This window comes from Echiichthys vipera (genome assembly GCF_963691815.1).
Source record: "Echiichthys vipera genome assembly, chromosome: 12".
Classification (NCBI taxonomy): domain Eukaryota; kingdom Metazoa; phylum Chordata; class Actinopteri; order Perciformes; family Trachinidae; genus Echiichthys; species Echiichthys vipera.
Window position 1 is genome coordinate 14614412 of NC_139837.1, and position 20472 is coordinate 14634883.

The 20472-nt window shown below is 40.7% G+C and overlaps 1 protein-coding gene across 2 annotated transcripts in view; it reads left to right on the forward strand.

Annotated features, from left to right (window-relative positions):
- ltk (leukocyte receptor tyrosine kinase) overlaps window positions 1–20472 on the forward strand; it is a 58488-nt gene that overhangs the window by 25129 nt on the left and 12887 nt on the right. For both annotated transcript variants that reach the window (XM_083924684.1, XM_083924685.1), the window contains exons 3-18: window positions 1477–1626; window positions 1913–2141; window positions 3958–4097; window positions 4369–4506; window positions 7065–7214; window positions 8226–8326; window positions 8469–8629; window positions 9010–9104; window positions 10558–10629; window positions 10987–11161; window positions 12599–12749; window positions 12946–13074; window positions 13685–13841; window positions 16727–16912; window positions 17407–17505; window positions 20279–20443. In XM_083924684.1, the coding sequence (XP_083780810.1) occupies window positions 1477–1626; window positions 1913–2141; window positions 3958–4097; window positions 4369–4506; window positions 7065–7214; window positions 8226–8326; window positions 8469–8629; window positions 9010–9104; window positions 10558–10629; window positions 10987–11161; window positions 12599–12749; window positions 12946–13074; window positions 13685–13841; window positions 16727–16912; window positions 17407–17505; window positions 20279–20443 (2298 nt within the window). The remainder of the gene's footprint in view (window positions 1–1476; window positions 1627–1912; window positions 2142–3957; window positions 4098–4368; window positions 4507–7064; window positions 7215–8225; window positions 8327–8468; window positions 8630–9009; window positions 9105–10557; window positions 10630–10986; window positions 11162–12598; window positions 12750–12945; window positions 13075–13684; window positions 13842–16726; window positions 16913–17406; window positions 17506–20278; window positions 20444–20472) is intronic.

Below are 20472 nucleotides of genomic sequence, written 5' to 3' on the forward strand. Positions count from 1 at the left end.
TTTCAAACAGCTTGAATCAAGTCAAAATTCAGCCTGGAATGGTCGCCTCCTGCCTCGATGCATGTATTAAGAGATGCGGCTTGCAATTTAGCAAAATGGCGGCCGCATCAATGTATCCCTCATGTGAACAGCAGCGGCTCTTCCATTCTTGATCCCCCAGAGAAATTCCTATCAGCTGTATTGGCAATCTCCTTTTCAACCATCACATGATGTCTCAAACGCCTTGTTCATTGACCGCCCGACCCCCCCCTCCAACACACACACACACACACACACACACACACACACAAACACACACACACATACACACACACACACACACGCACACACACACACACACACACACACACACACACACACACACACACACACACACACACACACACCTCCAAATTTACAAAGGGTCTGTCTGTTTGGCTGTAGCAAGTCTTAAGCAGATTTAGTATTTAATATAAATTTAAAGGAAATGTGAGAGCCAAGGAAGTGATTTGTCTGAGGTGACAACATTGTTGAATAGGGTGTTTTTGATAATTTAATAGGTTGATTTTTTTTTTCTAAACTACAGTGACTCTGATTGAAGACATCTGGCACATCTATCACTGCGTATATTTTGATTCTATTATTCAAATTAGACATTTCGAGGGTTTTATATTCTTGATGAATGGAAGATTTCATGCTTTCAGAAAAAGACATGTTTTTATTTTAGGTTGAGATAATTAAATACATTTCTCATGATCTCCCAAATAAAAGAAAACAGTGTTTGCTTATCCTCTCTCTGGCCATTCAAATAAAACGTTTTGGCTCATTTTGGGGGGAAATCACAAATGCTCGTTTTCTGCAGTTTTGTTGGTTAGTCGCTTTCAAAAATTAGATAATAATGTTTTGTACATCAGAAAATAAGAGGTATATTCAATATATAAGTATTTTATTGGCAGCTGTAAACGTCCTCCCGTTTCCCTCTTCTTTGGGGCGGCAGTAGCTCAGTCCATAGGTGACTTGGCTGGGAACCGTAGGGTTGCTGGTTCAAGTCCCTGTGTGGACCATATATGGAGCGTGGACTGGTGGCTGGAGAGGTGCCAGTTCATCTCCTGGGCACTGCCGAGGTGCTGTTGAGCAAGGCACCGAACCCCCAACTGCTCGGGGCGCTGGTCACTGGCAGCCCCCTCCCTCTAACATCTCTCCTCAATTGCATGTATAGGTCCTGGTTGTGCATGTGTGTATTTCGGGCCTGTGTGTGTAACATGTATGATAATAAGAGTGAAAATTGAATTTCCCCGTGTGGGATAAAAATAAAGTAATTCTTCTAATTCTTCTTCTTCAACATTTGATGGTTGTAAGTTTCGAATAGAAGACAAAAATCCCAAATTTTGATTTTATTCCGATTTTTTTCCAGTGTTCAGTAAATCCCCTGCATCTGTGAACATTTACCAAAACAAACAAAGTTATAAGCTACGCTGCTGTCTTTCTGTCTTTCAGTTACCTCCTGTGATTTTGAGTCACTGTGTCACTGGGCTTTATCAAATCACGGCGACCAAATGGACTGGTCGGTGGTGTCGCCAAAGCAACCGGAGAGCTCTCAGGCGGGGATGATGCCTGTGAGTGACCACTCAGAGGGAAGCTCTGACGGTAAGAGCGAAGAGACTCTCTGAGAAGAAGCTAAATAAATGCTCCAGGATACTGTCATGCTTTTTCCCATTTTTTTTTTCTTCATATTTAGAAGTTAGAAAATCCAGTAATGGATGTTTGGGATTACTCAAAGCTCATTTGAATCAGTACATCTCCATATTTAGATTTTGTGCTTGATATATCCTAATGCCTAGTCTGAGATTTGTCCTTTTGTTAAAGCATTCATCAAATGATATAGGCGTGACAGTTTAATGAGGGTGTCATGCATCAAATTTCTACATTCTAGGAAACTTCCTTCTCTTAAGCGCCTCCCCTGCCGCCGAGGCCTCTGGGAGATGTGAGTACCACTTAACCAGCCCAGTCTTGCCAGGAAACGACCGGCACTGCATCTTGCAGGTGGCTCTGTACGAGTCCGGTCCAGCGGCGGGGAACCTCACGCTCCTGATCAAGCCAGTCCACTCAGGTTCAGCAGTTCACTCCGTGGTTCTCAACCACAGGGACCGTGATGACCGCAGGTCAGCAAACACACTCACAACAGCCTCTCCATGCCTTTGTGATGCCGTTTGTGCAGATATCTTATTATGCATCACAAGATGTCAATTTAATTAGTGTCAAAAAGCAAAACCCTGCATCTTTACTTGATTGAAGTGCTTGTCAAGTTGAAGTCCAGCCTATGAAATACATAAAAGGGAGCGTAGATTCACTGCAATGAAAAGTGACACAGGCCCTCAGACAGAGCAAGGGCACATAAACCAATGTCTTTTACTTCTGTGGTTGGAAAGTAAAGTAGAGTTAACATTCTCAGCTGTCATGTGGGACAAACTGTAGAATTGTGACCATGTTGGGACAGTGGTCCCCTGTGTATTGTTTGGGAAACAGGGACAGGTATTTGCTATTGATCTAATGCTGAAGTACAGTCGTCTTTAGAGCAGCTAAAAGCATTCATGTGTCTAGATGCAGACTCTGAAAACAAATTTATATATAATTGGTTACGGCAGAAGAGGGATGGATGAGCATATGCAATAAGTTTTTGCTTGGCTTTGTTAGCGTTTGTGCAGTAATGGACTGAGCAATTCCATTATGAGACACACAGACAGTGCTTTCATTTGTTGAGCCTATCATTCATCACATGCTAACCTGTAGATGGAACTTCTAGATGCACTCTCCATTTACAGCAGTTTACAGCATGATGTTTCATCTGTACTGTTTTCCGAAGTAAACAACCGTCCTAATTAAATATTTTTCCCCCTGCAAAACAGAAGCTTTATGGTTCTGCAAATGGCCCCTAAATTATATGCATTATTCTTACTTTTACTATATGTTCCCGGCAGTGAAACATTACTCACCCACTCAGCTTAATGTACAGTATGTTGGAAGCTGTAACTGTCTTAAGAAAACGGAGGAGGATTTGTAATGATTGAAGCAATGGTCAGGAAAGTGAAGGCAGTGTGAATTGTGATAGTATTGTAAGGGATGCACCGATCTGATAGTAATCCGTCCTAATATTGACAAACTAGCTGGATTGTCTATTGGATTATTAACCAGGTCCATGGAGCGAGGAGCGCTGTGCAGCATGTCAGTTGACCATCGGGTCCTATGTTCCCCGCTTTGTATGTGACCGGGGAACATCTGAGCCCAGGTATCAGTACTGAGACTGAAAAAGTTGGATCGGTGCATCCATAAGTATTGTGGTATACAGTAAAAGTGCAAACTTGATGATCGCAGATGCAGGGGGGTAAAAGCTAATGCAAATATTCTATAAAAAAAGGAAATATATTTAAAATGTTTTCTAGGCCTTCATGGTGTGCTTGTTTTTTATATATACTTCAGTTGAAGTAGATTTGCCAAGTCTATAGTATTTATATTGAAGACAATAGAAAGTTAAAGGGGAGCAAAAACAGCTTTATGTTTGTTGTGCAAAACCACATATTGTCATGATTGTTTCATAAAATCTGTCCCAAATTGTGTTTTGTAATTAGTTTCAGTCACCATGGCTTTGACTTGGCTTCTATTACTTAAGACCTTTTGTAAACATTGAAAGTCATTTCAATATTGGCTTTTAAGTCCACCTTCACCAAGAATATCATGGAAATATATAAATTTTAATATATATGCATCTGACAACCGTAACCTTTTTCTTTTTCATTTGTAAATGTTATTAAACATGTCTGCTCACTGTATGACAGGTGACTGCGGTTGCTTAGTGACAACAAAGTGATCTGACCAGCCAGGCTTTTACAAAAGATGAATATAAAATGAAAGTGTGCCTTTTTATATTTTCATTCCTGCAGCTGATTTTAAAAGATGTTTCTCTGTGACTGGTTGATGCAGGGCAGAGTGGGAGGTTTTAGAGACAGTGATTGGTCAGGTGGACGAGCCCTTTCAGATTATCCTGCTCTACACTTCCTGTTTGGGCGGAGATGGAGCCATTGTGGCTCTGGACTCTCTGGAGCTTGTTGATTGTGAATCAGGTGAGTTCATCATGTTCTGTAGAGCTGTGAATTGCTGATTTAAAACCAAATGCTATACATGTAGCAGCTATTTACTCTGATAATAGGACTAAAAAAGGGGAACCAGCTGTACAGCCCAACCATAAACGTGTTTTTTAAACACACTTTCCCAACTTCAGGGTTAAATGACTTGTTGTAGAAACCTCCTTTTTTGCAGTATGTTAGACTTTGTTCTCTATGGTGTAGAGGATGTGTTGTATTGTATAATTATTGTGTGATTGCTGGGATGCAGAACACCAGGTCATTGAGCTGGATGCGGCTTGTGGGGAATCGTTCCACTGTGAAAACTCAGGAGGCTGCATCGATCCGAGCCAAGTGTGCAACTTCCACACCGACTGTCCTTTAGGGGAGGACGAGGGCTTCATCTGTGGTAAACACTTAATTAAATCCCAGCATGCAGAACAGGATAATCATAACTCTCAAGTCTTATTAGTAACACTTGAAAATGCACTTATTCAGTCAGAGATTTCCTCTTATATGATCATGAATCTTTTTTTAATTTGATCTGCACCATTGGACTGATTATTGAAATCAATATGAAAAGCAAAAAGTGTGTGAGTGCATCAGTTTATTTTGATTGCGGTTTGAGAGTGGAAGGGGAACTACGCCCATCTTCAAAATGTGTACATGTTATTACTATGGAAAAAAACCCTCTCTCAAATCCTTAAAAAGAACACAAAATTTATACTCGACATCCGTTTGAGACATACTAAAATCGCTCATTCAGAAATTATAAATTAGCTTTAGGGCATAGGAATAATATGCATGAAATTTGAAAATGGCCATAGTTCCCCTTTAAGTAAGGAGTCCTAAATCAGCATATGGGACCACTGGCCATCTGTAAACTATTTGCATTAGGTGTATTCAAGTTTGAATACATGATAAATTGTTAATCCAATTGTACCAGGTACCAGATTATTCCGTGCCACAATATTTAATGAGCAGGGAGTAACTATTATATGGACATTTAAAGTGTGAAAAGTGCAGCTATCACTCAGATCATTGGCATCAAATATTCTGTAATATTGCTATAGACCTTTTCAAAGATGTAAACATAAACATTCTAAATGTGCCCTAGTTTATTTCCTGCTGCAGTGAATGTGAATGGCATCAACTGACAGGAAGCTACAGAGGACCAATCTGTTGCCTAGCAATGGAATTTGGTTGAAAAGGCATATACTTGAGAAACTGAAAAAAAATAAAAAATGGGTTGAGATTTCCTCCATATGGCACCCCAGTGTACGTGAACTACGGGAGAATGTTTTTTCACGACCTCTTGCACTAATGTGCACGTGCACGTTGTGGAGAAACTAAATTTGACAGATCTGTCTTTTAAATCAACTAATCAATAGACAGTCAAAATTAATGTTTAAGTGTAATTCCGGCATAAAAGCATCCCATGGTCTTTGTTGGCATCATTATATATCAAATAAGCCATTTTTTGTTGATTACCTATTAACAGAGAAATCCCGGAGGGTCGCTAACAGCAAGACATGGCTAACACTGAGTAGCTCAGGGCCACTAAGTGCTGAACCATCCAAAACAGGTTTTTTTTAACCAGTGCTATTGCTAAAAATAGCACCCAACCTCTGCAGTAGCATGATAACAGTCTCTTCACAATAAAGAAGCACCAACAATGTAGTAAGCTAACCGAGAGTTTATTTTAAAAAAAAAGACCTAGCAGCCGGCAACGTCCATATTGAGAGGGCAGTCCATACTAGTCGATTACAGAATGCACTGGAGTTCAGTTTAATACTTTCCTCCTTGATTAATGGTTCAACAAAAAAACTGTGAACACACAGAAACATTTCACCACACTGGGAATAAAGATGCCTAGCTTTAGTCAGTAATGAAAAACAATGGTAGTCAGGACTTTTTATGGCTCTAGAGTTGTGGTTTTCTGGGGAAAGCCGCTCAGTCACAGTGGTGGTGTAAATGTTTCAGTGGCCCACCAGTAAAAACCAATCCCGCATCCTGAGTGTTGATGAAATACTCAAGATCAGATGAACAGATTGATATCATTTGAGTGTCCAGGACAACAAATCTAGCTCTGTAAAATTTGCCGCCCAATATGTCTTACATGTAGCCTACTTTGTTTGAGAAAGGAATCGTTCTTTTTGGGAAATGTGCTTATTTGCTTTCTTTATGAGTGCAAAGAAGATCGATATCAATCTTGTGTTTGTCTCTGAACAGAGCTTGAGTCAGGAAAGCTAGCTTAGCATAAAAACAGCTAGCATCGGAAACCAGCTTGGCACTTAATAAAGTTAATGCCTAGAACAGCTTTCAAGCTCACAATTTAACGTGTTATAGTCCTTGTTTAATCCTTACACAAACATCAATCTAAATACTACAACTTGTGGTTTTCAAAGGGAGTTAAGTGCTGAAACTGCTTATTAGCAACAACTGAGACTGACAGTGTGCAGTACTGGAGACTGATAAACTTGTTTGTCCAGTTAATAATAAAACAGACATTACATTCCCTAAAACCATAGTTTGTAATTTTTACATTTCTGTGAAAATGGCCCATATCTGACTTTTTTTAAACAACAGTATGGACGGCACACATCACCATGAGTTAGATATTTACAGTGCTAATGTGCGCCACTTTACTGTCTGTATTACTGTTCTTTTGTGCATGCAGGTCAATTCAAGACCTGTCTGATATTGGCCACATTAAAAAAAATGTGAGCAGCCAAACAAAACAAAACAAAAAAATCAGATCTGAGCCAGTACATATGTTAAGTGCGGAGAGTAAAAAAGATATGCACACGGACTCACACATGAAACACACATGAAAATATGGTACATGTTGTTTGTGCTTACTGTAGATGATTTGTCAAAAATGTAATTCTTGCTTTGGGAAAAGAGGAATGATGGGGAAATATGGACTTTGTTGAAACTATAATCTCAGTTCTTCCTGCTCCCTAGGTGCTCTTCCGTTTGGCTCTCACTGCTCGTTTGAAGAGGATACATGTGGTTGGTCCGTGTCCAACCAGCACTCGGCCTGGAGAATGGTTGCTGGAGACGAACTTCTGGAAAAAGAAGACATGCAGGGAATCACTCTGCAGAGTACACCAGGTTGGCTGTTTGTGTGTGTGTGTGTGTGTGTGTGTGTGTGTGTGTGTGTGTGTGTGTGTGTGTGTGTGTGTGTGTGTGTGTGTGTGTGTGTGCACTCGTGCATGCACATACAAATGGGAATATTAATACCTTTTACGCTGATTTTATTTCTCTGTCTGGCTAATTTTGAGGAATTACTGTGGTGTGGAGAGATGTAAGTTAAAAATTCAACAATGTTTTCGTCACAACAGATCTCACATTGCGTGGTCTCAAAACTATTTATCTTTTTATGCCTCCGCGCTGATGACAGCCGCGGCTCGAGGGATAACATTTTTGGGTTTTCCGTCTGTCCATCCCAATCTTGTGAATGTTATATCTCAGGGAATGTCTTCAAATTTGGCACAAATCTCCACTTGGACTCAAGGATGAACTGATTCAATTTTGGAGGTCACTGTGATGAAGCGATGACATTTTTTTAACGCCATAACTCAGGAACAGAAGGAGAGACATATGGTACTGAATCGATGACACTCATCTTGAAACAGTGGTGATTGTATAGATCTCCTGTGCTCTCGGATCAAGGATCTGTCAGAAGCATTTCTTCTTTTTTTATGAAAGTCTTCACAGTACATAACATGAAACACTATAAAGACAGAATTCTAGGTTGTTCTTTTATCGTTTAAGAAGAGATTTTCATTTATTTTTCTTTCTAGACCCAGATAATGATAATGTTGGGAGGCGTTGTTAGATTATTACCATATGAAGTTACACCGCAGGGCGTTGATCGGGATTGTTGAAATCCAGCTGAAAAACATATTGTTGTTAACAAAGTTTTAAATAGGTTTATACATAATCCAAAGTTACAACTGCTTTCAGTATTCTGAGTTTTTATTTTATAGGCTGCTGCTTCCCGTCAAGTAAATAAACGTGTTGAAAATATAATATTATTCTGTCTCTTATTATAATTTTGAGAAGTTTGTTTCATGAGCTGGATAACATTGTGCTGTGTCTCCTTTATTGTGCGTCCCCCAGGGCACTTCCTGTTTCTGCAGGTGAGAGAGAGTAATTCCCTTCGAGAGGCGTCTGTTCAGAGCTCTTCATTCCCTCCCCCAGTCTCTACTACTGCCTGCCAGGTCAGTTATTTGGACACTAGTTTACTCCTTGTTTTTTTAATACATTATTGTTCACTTCTTTCTCCTCCTTCTGCTGCTCTTGGACAGCAAAAGATTTTAACAATATACTCCTTGATGAATTGGTGTCTGTGTTTCTATACAGATGCGTTTCTCTCTCTACCTCTACGGAGACTTTAATGGTTCATTGCTGGTGGCTATAGAAGAGAATGGGACCACCACTGCACCACTAGTCTGGGAGAGAAACGATCAGTGGACAGACGACTGGGAAGACGTTGCCCTACAGCTGACTGGCCTTCATCACAGGTGCGTAAAATGAAAACAAAAGGGTAGAGGAGCAGATGATTATGTGACACTGATGTGCTACGGCAAAATAATCTGCCATGGTCTCTTGTGTGTAAAGGTTACCTCTAACATCAGCTTTACCCACCACTTTTTCCTTGTTGTCATTTTAAAACAGACCTATTATCGCTCTGTGATATTTAGATTCCCTTTTATTTTCCAAGTCAAAACAAAAAGTACTTTAGCTTTATGATGAGAAAGGAGGGAAGTTGCTGCTTTCATCTAAAGAATTTGTAATCGTTTTGAAGATTTTAATTACAAACTGTTGTTGTACACGTATGTCTGTTGCCTTTCACTAAAAGCCAAAACCTGTAAATACGCGGAACGGTGTGTGATTGCTTCAGGTTCCACGTTAAGGTGACTGCTGTTTGGGGAAAAGGCTCCAATGCTGTTGTCGCGCTTGATGATATTGCAATTGGAGCAGCCTGCTTCGAAACAGGTAAGCTGACGCTAACATGCCAGCATCAAATGCTACAGACCAAACATGCCACTTTTTAAAATTATGGTTAAGCATATTTGTGGAAATAATTATGTAAAACCAAGAGGAAAAGTCTCACAGAACATCTGATGGGGTGAACATTTAAACAAAGGATCCAGGAAGCTGTTCCAACAATTTATTATAGTCGGACCGTGGATTGAAATGGCTGGATGGTGGTTGACATCGCTGTGTAACAGAATATTTAAAGATAATATTACAGGTCTGAATAGTTTTTAAATTGTTTTGCCCGGGGGCTCCAAACAGTTTGAGGGGAGGCTCAGTGAATGGAAGTGAAAAAATATTACATTAAAATAAAAGCAGTCTGTGTAACATTTCAGTGAGGAAACATCACTTTACTCCACATGCTGCACAAAGAAAAGAAAAAATGGAAGTTTGGAAGATGGAACTCATAAATAACACAAGTTTGGCTGCTTCAGTCATACTTGGTTTGTGACCAATGACTGAATGAAACTGAGAGCAGGAAGTCCTCCCAACTGCCGAGACTAACTGATCTGTCTGTTGCTCGGCCCTGCTGCAATCCTCAGTCATTCACTTGATGCCTGGATTCAAAGATTGTTTTTGATATGAGTGTAGCCAACATTTAATGCTTTGCTGCAAATGCGGCAATATGGCAAACATGGCAACAAAAATGTGTACCAACATTCCTGTATCAGAGTCATTGGACTTTTTTTTTTTTTTTAATTCTCACAATCGACAAAAGTATGTTTTAAAAACCTCTTTCTGCCCCGTTTCAAATAATTGAATTTTGTCAATCAGCATGGTACTATGCTGAAACACATTTTTAAAAATTGACTTTAGTGCATTGGATTAAATGGATTAGTCTAAGAAAGGAATGGTTTAAAACATGCAGGGAGACAGTGTTAGCTGTGGAAATGAATGGAACATTTTGTACCAGTACCTATATTTATATATTCAGGTTGCAAGAGTAACTTAAGTCATAGCTTTGCTCATTGTTTCTCTCTGCAAAATGTTTGTCCTCTCTGTGCATTTACGCTGTGACTAAACCGCGGAGGCTGGTGTTGTTTAGCAATACCACATTGGCAACGGACCATGCATTGGGCCTTGGGTTGGACAAATTGCGAACATTGCTATCCTGTAAAACCTATAACCGACATTAAATGAAACCGTGATAATGGCTAAGATTCACTTTGTCTGTATATCAAGTGGATGAACAGAGCCAAGTGAGAAATATATTCATGATGTTTCCTGCTTAGTGATAAGTCTCTGGGAATCTGTCCATGCTCATCCAAAATACCCATCCTCAAATTGTTCCCACGTGTGTCACTTTCTGTCTGGATATAATTCATGCTCCAGTGAAATGCAGATGTTTAATATCGCCTCCTTGTGTCTCTTTATTCCCAACTTTCTCTATCTTGGCTTCCTCCCTCCTCAGATCTGAACTCTCTCTTGCCCATGGCAGACTTGGAGGATTTCTTAAGCCCCCTTCCAGAGCCTTCAGCCTCAGGTACTGATAACTTGGGAATTTCCAAAGCTTACCTCGTCTACCGTGTCTTTTTTAATCCATTTTGCATGCAGAATTTACATACCAGGTGGTGGAGTGTACACTCTCGATGTCTCTTGATGCTTGAAGTTTTATCTACCATATCATCTGACCAGAACCTCTTACCCCTTTCTGCATTCAGTGCTCACATATCACATGGTTAATGCGATTTCCACTTCTCTCCTACATGTTGTGCTGTATGTGTGTCTCCTATGTCCATCGTTTTATCTCACTCACATACAGTATGTCTTTACATACAGTACCTTCATCTACCAACTCTCTAAATAATCTAAACTATTTTATTTGTCTTCATTTTTCTAGAGGTGTCTTTGATGACATGGTGGTTTAACTCCTGTGGTGCCAGTGGTCCCCACGGCCCGACCCAGGCCCAGTGTGACAGTACCTACAGGAACAAAAATGTCAATGTTACTGTGGGGAAGGAAGGATCCTTGAAAGGAGTCCAAATGTGGAGGGTACCTGCTACTAACAGATATCTGTAAGTAACTGGGGGGGGGGGGGGGGGGGGGGGCCATTAATGCTCATCTTTGTACCTGAGCTTTAAGGCGGAAATAAACAGGCCAGTCATTCATTTGTTCACCTGTAAGTCTGCTGATAGTCTGTATCTTTTTTATCGTCAAGAAAAAAAGGAAAGACCAAAACCAACGTTGACTTCTACTAAAAAAACATAGCCTGTGAAGTCAAACCATCATATAGCGTATTCATATTTATTGCTGTCCACAAGCTATTAAAAAACACATAAATGAGCCACACACTTGCACTGGGTGACATGTTCCTTCATTACAATGAACATGGGCACCCTGCTTTATTTTCAGTCAAACCGCATATGTTGGCCTGCAGCTGTAAATAATCAGTGCACAAAATCCATGGCTGCAAACGGCAGGAAATGTACTATTGACTTGTGTTCGAGTAACTTTTGCTAAAAACTACAGATGTTTTTTAAAGAAAATATCTATTCGGTAACAGGGAAGGCAAGTCATAAATGATTGAGATATGGACTGGAGAGACTGTGGGTCTCCCCTCTGGCAACATTTACAAAATATTTAGTTTACTTAGTTAGCTTTGCTCAATTCCTTGAGGCCTTTGTGAGATTGTGTTATTTGATCTCATAGAAACTCAATTTAGCCAATATTGCTTTTTGACATAACTAGTATAAAAAAATGCATAAAAACATGTCCTAAGTCATTTATCAGTTTCTGACCCTGGGGCAGTTGGGGCAAAACAGTCAAATTTACCTAAACTATCTATGAACCATCTCTTACCTTATCTAACCAAATCTCACACACAGGCTATTCCATGTTATCTGCTTTTGATAACTAATATGATAACAAATGCAATACATATAGCCTGTCTCTTCCTCTAAGCAGTGATTGAGTTCCACTGTTAACACTTGTTGACTTTTGTTTCTCTGAATGTCGTCTATAGTTCATTTCAGGGATCTTATTCATTGATAAGACAAGTCTCCGCGACAATCTTCGTGCTGAGGGTCTGAAGTGCTCTGGCCATGCTCAGTGGAACTGATTGTTGTCTTGCTGGATCAAGACTTCAAGCTATTTGATTGTCTTTGTACAGCCAGTCATGGGACCTAATTTTCACGCTCACAACATGAAATAAAGCAACAGGAAAGTGGCAGGAATAATCATAGGATTTACAGGGTTTTGAATGACTTTAGCTGGATTACACACAACTGTACTTCATGCCAATATCAACACAGAGTGTCTGATTGTAAAATGACCTCTTTATAAACAGCAGGTGACTGTGCCTTCTAATCTGTGTGTTTTAGCAGGTTTCTCAAGTGTATTGCGGCTAATCTATCTGCCCATCTAGTGTGTAATATGCTGTGGAGCCAGAGCTAGAAAGCAATTTCATCTAGGTAAAGTATGTAAACGCCTTGTGGTGCAATGATCTCTCTCAGGATCTCTGCTTACGGGGCTGCAGGAGGGAAAGGAGCCAAAAACCACAACAAGCGTAACCACGGGGTCTTTATATCGGCTATATTTCCTCTGGAGAAAGAAGATACACTTTACATCTTGGTGGGCCACCAAGGCGAGGATGCGTGCCCTGGGGTGAGTAGGGTGAACTGGAGGACCAGCCAGAAGAATCTGTGGGCTGTTCCCCTAGGATTTCTTTTGCAGGGGAGGGAGGGGGGTACAAGAAAGTGACCTAGATCAAAAAAAAAAAAGTCTTGCCTGCTGGATTCATACTTTCGTGAAGACGGCTTCTTCCTTTGAAACTCAAATCTTCCTCTCCCATGTGGTGTAGAGAAATCCCCATACCCAGAGGATCTGCCTGGGGGAGTCGTCAGTGATTGAAGACAACCTCAGGGGAGAGGCCGGTGCAGAGTGGGCTGGGGGAGGAGGCGGAGGAGGGGGAGCCACCTATATCTTTAAGGTGAAGAATGTGTTTTTTGTCAGAAGTCTGTGTCCTCTCTGGGTTTTTTTTTTTTTTTTTCCGGATAAAGTGTGCGGATAAAGTGTACAGGCATATTGAAACAATTTACTCTAATCCATGGGTTTATGTATAGATTTGACTTGATTCCTTGTTATGTTTGAAAATGTTTGATTCGTATAAAAACTGGTCTGCAACCAAGTGTCCGTGTTTTGGCCCCTGATGAAGAAACATGTTGAAACACTGAACTTTTGAAAAAGCACCATGCTGTTGAGATAAACGGTAAAAAAGAGATTGATGAAATGAACAAATCTCTGTGCGGCCATCCTCTTTAATCATTTAAATATAAATTGGACAAACACACGAGAGTTGGGAAGCTGTTTTATCATAATTTGCACAAGAAAAATGGCCATTTGTCCCCATGTTTATAAACTCATTTGTAATAAATTTGGAGCTTCCTGGGTCACTTTCTATTTGCTACACTGCTCGGACAAATGCTTTTTCATTTAATTTGCAGTGGAATGTTGCGACACAAATTTACAGATGCACCACCGAGCGTGTCCGTAATTCAAATGCCTCAAATGAATGAGATTATGTGATGCTGTCTTGTCAGATGGAGGAAGGTGAACTGGTTCCCTTGCTGATTGCTGCTGGCGGAGGAGGAAATGCCTACCTGGAGGATCCAGAGTCCAGTCTGGACCAGATACCACTGGAGCAGTATGAAAACAGCACCATGGCTCCCAGTACTAACGGCCGAACTGGTGCTGCAGGTACTATATTATAGGCCAAACTGTACTACTACCACTGTGGATGTACTGTTTGTTTAAATGGTTGACTACAAAGAAAAGATAAGTAATTTACCTGTAGTGTTATGCAGACACTTTAATTTGTGATCACTACCTCCACCCTAATACAATGAGGGTGAATAGAAGTCCAGCATTTAAAAAAACTCTCTTCACTGGATAATCCACATGACGTGCAGTTACCATTGAGACTATTTCTTGAATTGAAAGCAATTTTCAAGCGAAATTTTGACCGTGAGGTCTGCAAGTAATTTTGAGTAAGGAGAGATGACAGAAAAATTGAGGCGGAGAGATTGTGAAAAGAACATGCAATATAGGTCCCGGCCGGACTGTTGCAGTTCGTAAAAAAAATGTATTTAAAAAAATATGCAAAAACAACATATTAGACACTAAATGCTGGTATTAAGGTTACTTTTAATTACATTTGACTGAGCTTTGTAATGGGATATACCTTAAGATCAGCATTTTAAAATTTTATGGAAAACAACATGTATTACAAAAGTGATGAGAAATTTCTCTTTTCAGAACATTTCTTATTAAACTTAAAAATCTAAAAATCATTATGACTTGATTACGGATGAAAGCAACAGTTTCACAGAAAAAAAGAGTAGAACAAAACATTAAACAGTATAAATATATATTATTCCTATTGTCACGAAAGTTTGGCTGTTTACTTCATGATCACAGAGGGGTAAAGTGTCTTTTTTAGTTTGCTCCGGTTCTATGAGCCTCAGATGACAACAGGTTCATTTCTGTGTTAGATGTTAGTTGAAGGAGGCCACAAGATTATTTGTTTGTTCTGTATACACACACACACACACACACACACTCTAGAAGCAGCACACGTTGGCATGTGTGCATGCCCTCGCACAGCAGGATGTGTTTGGCCAGTGGATAATGAGATCTATCTGGATCGTGTTTTTAGTTTCCTGAAAGGTTGAACCAAGACTTTTATGGAAGGGAGGTCTCTCTTTGCCCTTGGAAATATCCTGCTGGAACATTCTCAGTAAATCCCATCTCACCGACAGAGTCTCAACACAGACCATTTATCAGCTCGTCTTACTGAAACCTCGGTGGGTTTGTTTAGATAAAGATCTGACTGTCAGGGGGAAAATGTAGCTCTCAGTAGTGTTCAAAGGGTGTGTGTGGATGCCTTTTGTGTGTAAGAGTGAGCTGTGTGTTGAACTGTGTCCAATACTGGTCATCCTGGCGTCACATGAGCAATGGATACAATGCATCGCATTGCAAAACATTATACGGCTTAGAGACTATTGCTGGCAGACGCAATGTTCCGCTCATCAGCGTACTTTAGTGGCTGTTGATGACATCATTGTGGATTGGTGCAAAATGATAAACCATAATGTAAAAAAAAGACCTGTGTTCTTGAGTTTGTTTGTTTGGGAGAATGGATGGCTGAAGTATCGCTGTTGACCCTCTGATGTCCACCCACCAGTTGCCTGTGAACGGAAACAAAGAAACACAAAAACCCGACAAAAAAAACAACTGGTGAACAGAAAAAGAGCTCTTCGCTAACTGTCTCCTCCGGTTACCATGCTGTGTTCCTCTAATGCTTCATTCAAATCAACAGTTGGAGGTCTTCCCACCATGTCAAACCTGGTTTCAACATAACTGAGATCATTCCTTGGAAAACCTTACATTCTTGAGACTGATAGTCCCTAATGCACCAAGCTGAGCATGATTTACTGGCTGGACACCCAGTCAGACAGCCCTCTGTCTCTCTGTCTCTCTGTCTCTCTCTCTCTGTCTCTCTCTCTCTCTCTCTCTCTCTCTCTCTCTCTCTCTCTCTCTCTCTCTCTCTCTCTCTCTCTCTCTCTCTCTCTGAATTCCTCTGTTGCTATTTGCTCAGTCAGCTCAAGAACATCCAGCAGTAGCTCACTGGAGCCAATTGCCGATGTGATTTTTTCAGTAAGGCCTTCATCAGGTTCACTCAACACACATGACTATTTAATAGCCAATATGTTATTAATTTGCATGCTAATAAGCAACTTATTAATGGTGAAGTGTTACCACAGTTCCAAATGATAAAACCTTAAATTATTTGTAAAAAACTACTATAAAGCTCTTGGATGCAAACTTCTGAGGCTATAAATCCACATCCATAAAGCGGTAATCAAGTATGGAAATATGAAAGTGATAGACACATCCATCCATCAATCTTCAACCGCTTGTCCCTATCGGGGGGCTGGAGCCGATCCCAGCTGACATTGGGCGTGAGGCGTGGTACGCCCTGACGCCAATCTATCGCAGGGCACATAGAGACAAACACAGACGGACAACCATTCACACTCACATTCACACCTACGGGCAATTTAGAGTTATCAATTAACCTGCATGTCTTTGGACTGTGGGAGGAAGCCGGAGAACCCGGAGCAAACCCACGCAGACACGGGGTGAACATGCAAACTCCACTCAGAAGGGCCCCAGCCGGGATTCGAACCCTCTTGCTGTGAGGCGACAGTGCTAATCACCACACCATTGTGCCGCCCAATGGACCCTATTCAATTTACACAGACTTTTATTAGTAAATAATAATTTTCACAATTATATGGGGTGGGCCGTCTGCTTGCCTGCACATACCAAGGGGTAGCCTACACCAGCAGCTAGAACTACCAGCAACTCCTGTTTGGGTTTTTATCAAAGGTCTGTGTTGGCTTTGAAGAGATCAGAGATAGCGGCTTGAGTTCCCTGTCGGAAAGAGCTGTCTGACGGCAAGGGAACATTTCTAAAGATTGCTTGATTTGAGCGACCTGAGCGATACATTTTTTTTATAATAGCATATGTAATATGTTTTAATAAAATACTCTTTTGTGCTTGTTCCTGTGTCTCTGAAGGTGGAGGTGGAGGCTGGAAAGACAGTCCCAGTTCTCACCTGAGGGCAGGAAAGTCTCTGGTGGAGGGTGCTGAGGGGGGCTCCTCGTGTCCCCTTGCCCTGTCCAAGCTCAGCTGGTCCACCTTTGGGGGATTTGGAAGTGGAGGCGGGGCTTGCACCGCCGGAGGCGGCGGAGGAGGTTACAGAGGTAACAGTATTCTGTCAGCTGACCTTAAACGACATTGCTTTGCCATTTCCAACCCCCGCACTAAAATCCCAAAACACTTTTATGTCTGTGCTTCCGTCTCACGCTGTCTCTTGCTCCTTGAAAAAGAAGAATTATAATCTATTTAGCATAAATGAGATTTAAGAGAGCTGAGTTGTTCTTCATTCTAAAGCATAATTTATTCCTGTCTGGTTGCTCTCAGTAACTGACTCGACAGAAATGACACAATTTCCACTGAAAAAGTTTTGCAGCGTGTAAATGTCACTGTTCATGTACAGTTTTGCAGTGTTGTAAGTGGTGTCAAGGACTACCATGGTCTGTGCCCAGTTGGCCCGTTCCGTAATGTGTCCATGGTGTTTCTTAGTTGAGAGAAAAGTGTAAAAGGGGCTGAAAACTGATGAGAATAAATATTTGGGTTGCAATGGTTTTGACATTATCTTTTGATAAGAGAGTTCACAACATCAACTTTGTAACAGGGGGCGACGCTGCGCTGACGGATGAGGTCACCGCCGATGGTCAGAATGGAATCTCATTCTTTCATCCGATGGGAGAGATTTTCCTTCAGCCTCTGGCAGGTGAGACTGACATATGATAATGTTCTGAAGACATGCTGATAAATCTGTGAATAAGTCTGCCACCAAAAAAAAAGACAGTTGTTAAACTAGAGCAAAGTAAAGTAGACTAGACAAGGCTCCAGACTGCGATCAAAATTTGAGTGTGTGACTGAATTTTTACATCTGGTCACGCATGTGAGACCAGATGTAAGCAGTGTAAGAAGATGCCGAGTGCCGAAGCCTCTATATGTGTGTCCTTATGGCAGCTCACAAGCCAAGTGACAGCAGAAATGTACTTAACCAAAATAGTTTTTATTTCAGCTCTTTTGGAAGAAATTAACAGTGTTTAACTGATTCCTTGACTTGGTTTTTCCGCCCAGCACAGCGAGTGAGGCAGCAGGTGACACACAGACTGATCTGATCAGTCAATGTAGATACGGTTCATATGTTTAAAACACATATACGGGGGTTATACTTTACCTCCATGAGTACCGTAGGCTACACCGCATCTAACACAAGTACTATGCAAAGACCCCTGCAGCATCACCACAGCTCTCTGCTAAAATCAACCCCGCTGTTAAGGAAATACTGAAATTTTAAAATAGTGTCAAAATCTCATCTCGTGTATTGTCTTGTTTTGTGAGCTGAGGGTCTCATCACAGCCCTTATTCTGAATGTATGGTATATTTTTAATATTGTACTGTCGTGACAGCGATGGTGCTGTCGGTTTACCTTCTATGTTGCATCTTCAGAAGTACACAATAAAAATGTGACACTGAATTTGAAACAGCACATTGTAATTTCTGCATCTATTATTGTTTTACCATGTGTGCCCCTAAAAATATCTCCTTGACAACAGTGAGTGGGGGGAATTTTTTTGTACCAGGCTAATTTTTTATTTTATCGGAGTTTAAAGTTTAATTAGGAGTTTAATTAGGGGCGCAGCCTCTTGAGTGACAGCTAGCCGCTGGCCCTCACTTCTCCTCGGAGGTATACGTCAGCAAGATGGACGTATCCCCCTCCCCCCAACGTCACATACATGCCCTTTTTTGGTAAGAGGAAATGAGGCCGAGTCAAAGTGTGACAAGATGGTGACTCCCAAAGGCGAGTACAATTGGATCCAGTTGAGAGAACGAACCCCAACGGAGAGGCTATGTCCATTTTTATAAAGTCTACAATACCACGTAATAATGAAAAGCAAAAAAGCAAAAAAAAAGCAGATAAAAAAGATTGTTGAATAGAACACAAAATTAAATCATTAAATGAAGAGGAAGAGCAACAACAATAATGACAAATAAAGACCACGTCAAGAAATGACTTTGATATGAAGTCATGAAAAGAAAAGTAATTGAAAATGGATGTGATTTGTAGATGGGCTGAGAAACTGTGTGTTTACACATGTGCTTGTACCTGTTTGTGCCAAACTATCTGTCAGAGCACTCAGGCCTACACACTCACACATGTGCACGGATATATTGTATAGTGTTTTTTTTGTGAGACTACCATCTGATTCTCATTATTTAGCGGGAGGAAGAGGAGGGCAGTTGACTAATTCACAGCCTCGTGTAGCTCGTTGCCCTCAGCACCAACAGACGGCCCTCCGTTCCCATGTGAAAGGCGCTGTTGTTGCTGCCGTGGCTGCTGCCAGACGATGCTTTCAAGTGTCTCAGCGGCTGCCCCTGCACTGTCCAAACAGGAAACACATTCAGTGAGATCTAAACAGAGATTAACTTACTTTTCTTTTTTTTTAAAAGGAGTGGAGGATGAAGAAGTTTAATCTGACACACATATTCTCCTCCATTTTCATCATTTGTATTAAGGAACAATGGATAATACTGTTAAGGTCACCAATTAGAGTAGTGAGTCATTCGACAATGGAACAATTTTTATTAGCTACAGTACTACGTTTTATACAAATACAGACATAATTGATCACATAAAGTTGAGCTTGATATGTAACGTGCTCAGAGATTAAAGTACAATGTTGGTTGTATTCTGTATTTTTTACCATCAACAACTTCCTTGAAAACACCAAAAAAACAGTCCATCTGTTCATAAATTCTGACTTCCACGCCCAGTATGTGGCTCTCAGCCCATTTGTTCTTGCTTAAGGCCTGTATTTACTTATATTCTACTTTAATTTTTACAAAAGGCTATAAGGCTATTTATAAAAAAGGTTTTAGGGAACATGAACAGGAGTAAATGGAGCATTTGTTGGGGACTATTTTGGTGCTATAGCGCATAATTACAGCAGAGGGATGGTGAATGTGTAGTTGACTCAAAATAACAAAACAACAACCAATGAATGTAATGTAGTAGACGTTACATTACTTTCATTTAACTACTATAAGTGCATGCAACCTTAGGGTGAAGATACTACTTGAAAATGTGCAAGAATCATGCGAGTACATAAAATGATCAAATAGGCAAAATGGCTTGTACTCCATTTTAGAAAGTTTTTGTTTATTTAAATGTGTTTTAATGATTCAATGTTTCATTAAAAAAACTCTGAACAGGTGAGTTGTGAGTCTGCAGTGGAAGGTTTGTAGGGTTTCTGCCCTCCTGATGTCAACGGACAACAGTTGAGCTCTAAGGCAAAAAGCAAATAAGCCACAAAACATTAGGATACTTCAATTTAATGTTGAGTTTGATCTTTTCATGAGATTTGCTGGCCAAGAGAAACCTACAGCACATCACTTGACCTTGTTGGTGTACCCCGCAGACTTACATATCCCTCTTGTGTCTGGTGTTTGTGCATCCATGTGTTTATCTGTGTTTACAATTTTCCCAACAGCCATGGAGAGTCACGGCGAGTGTGAGATCAAGGTGCAGCTGAACTGCAGCCACTGTCAAACGCAGAGCTGCAAACGAGATGAAGAAACGCACCTCATCCTGTGTCTCTGCGACGACGACGACGAAGTCCTGGCTAGCGACAACGTCACATGTATCGGCACCATGGGTACGTAATTAAACCTCGACAAACATTAC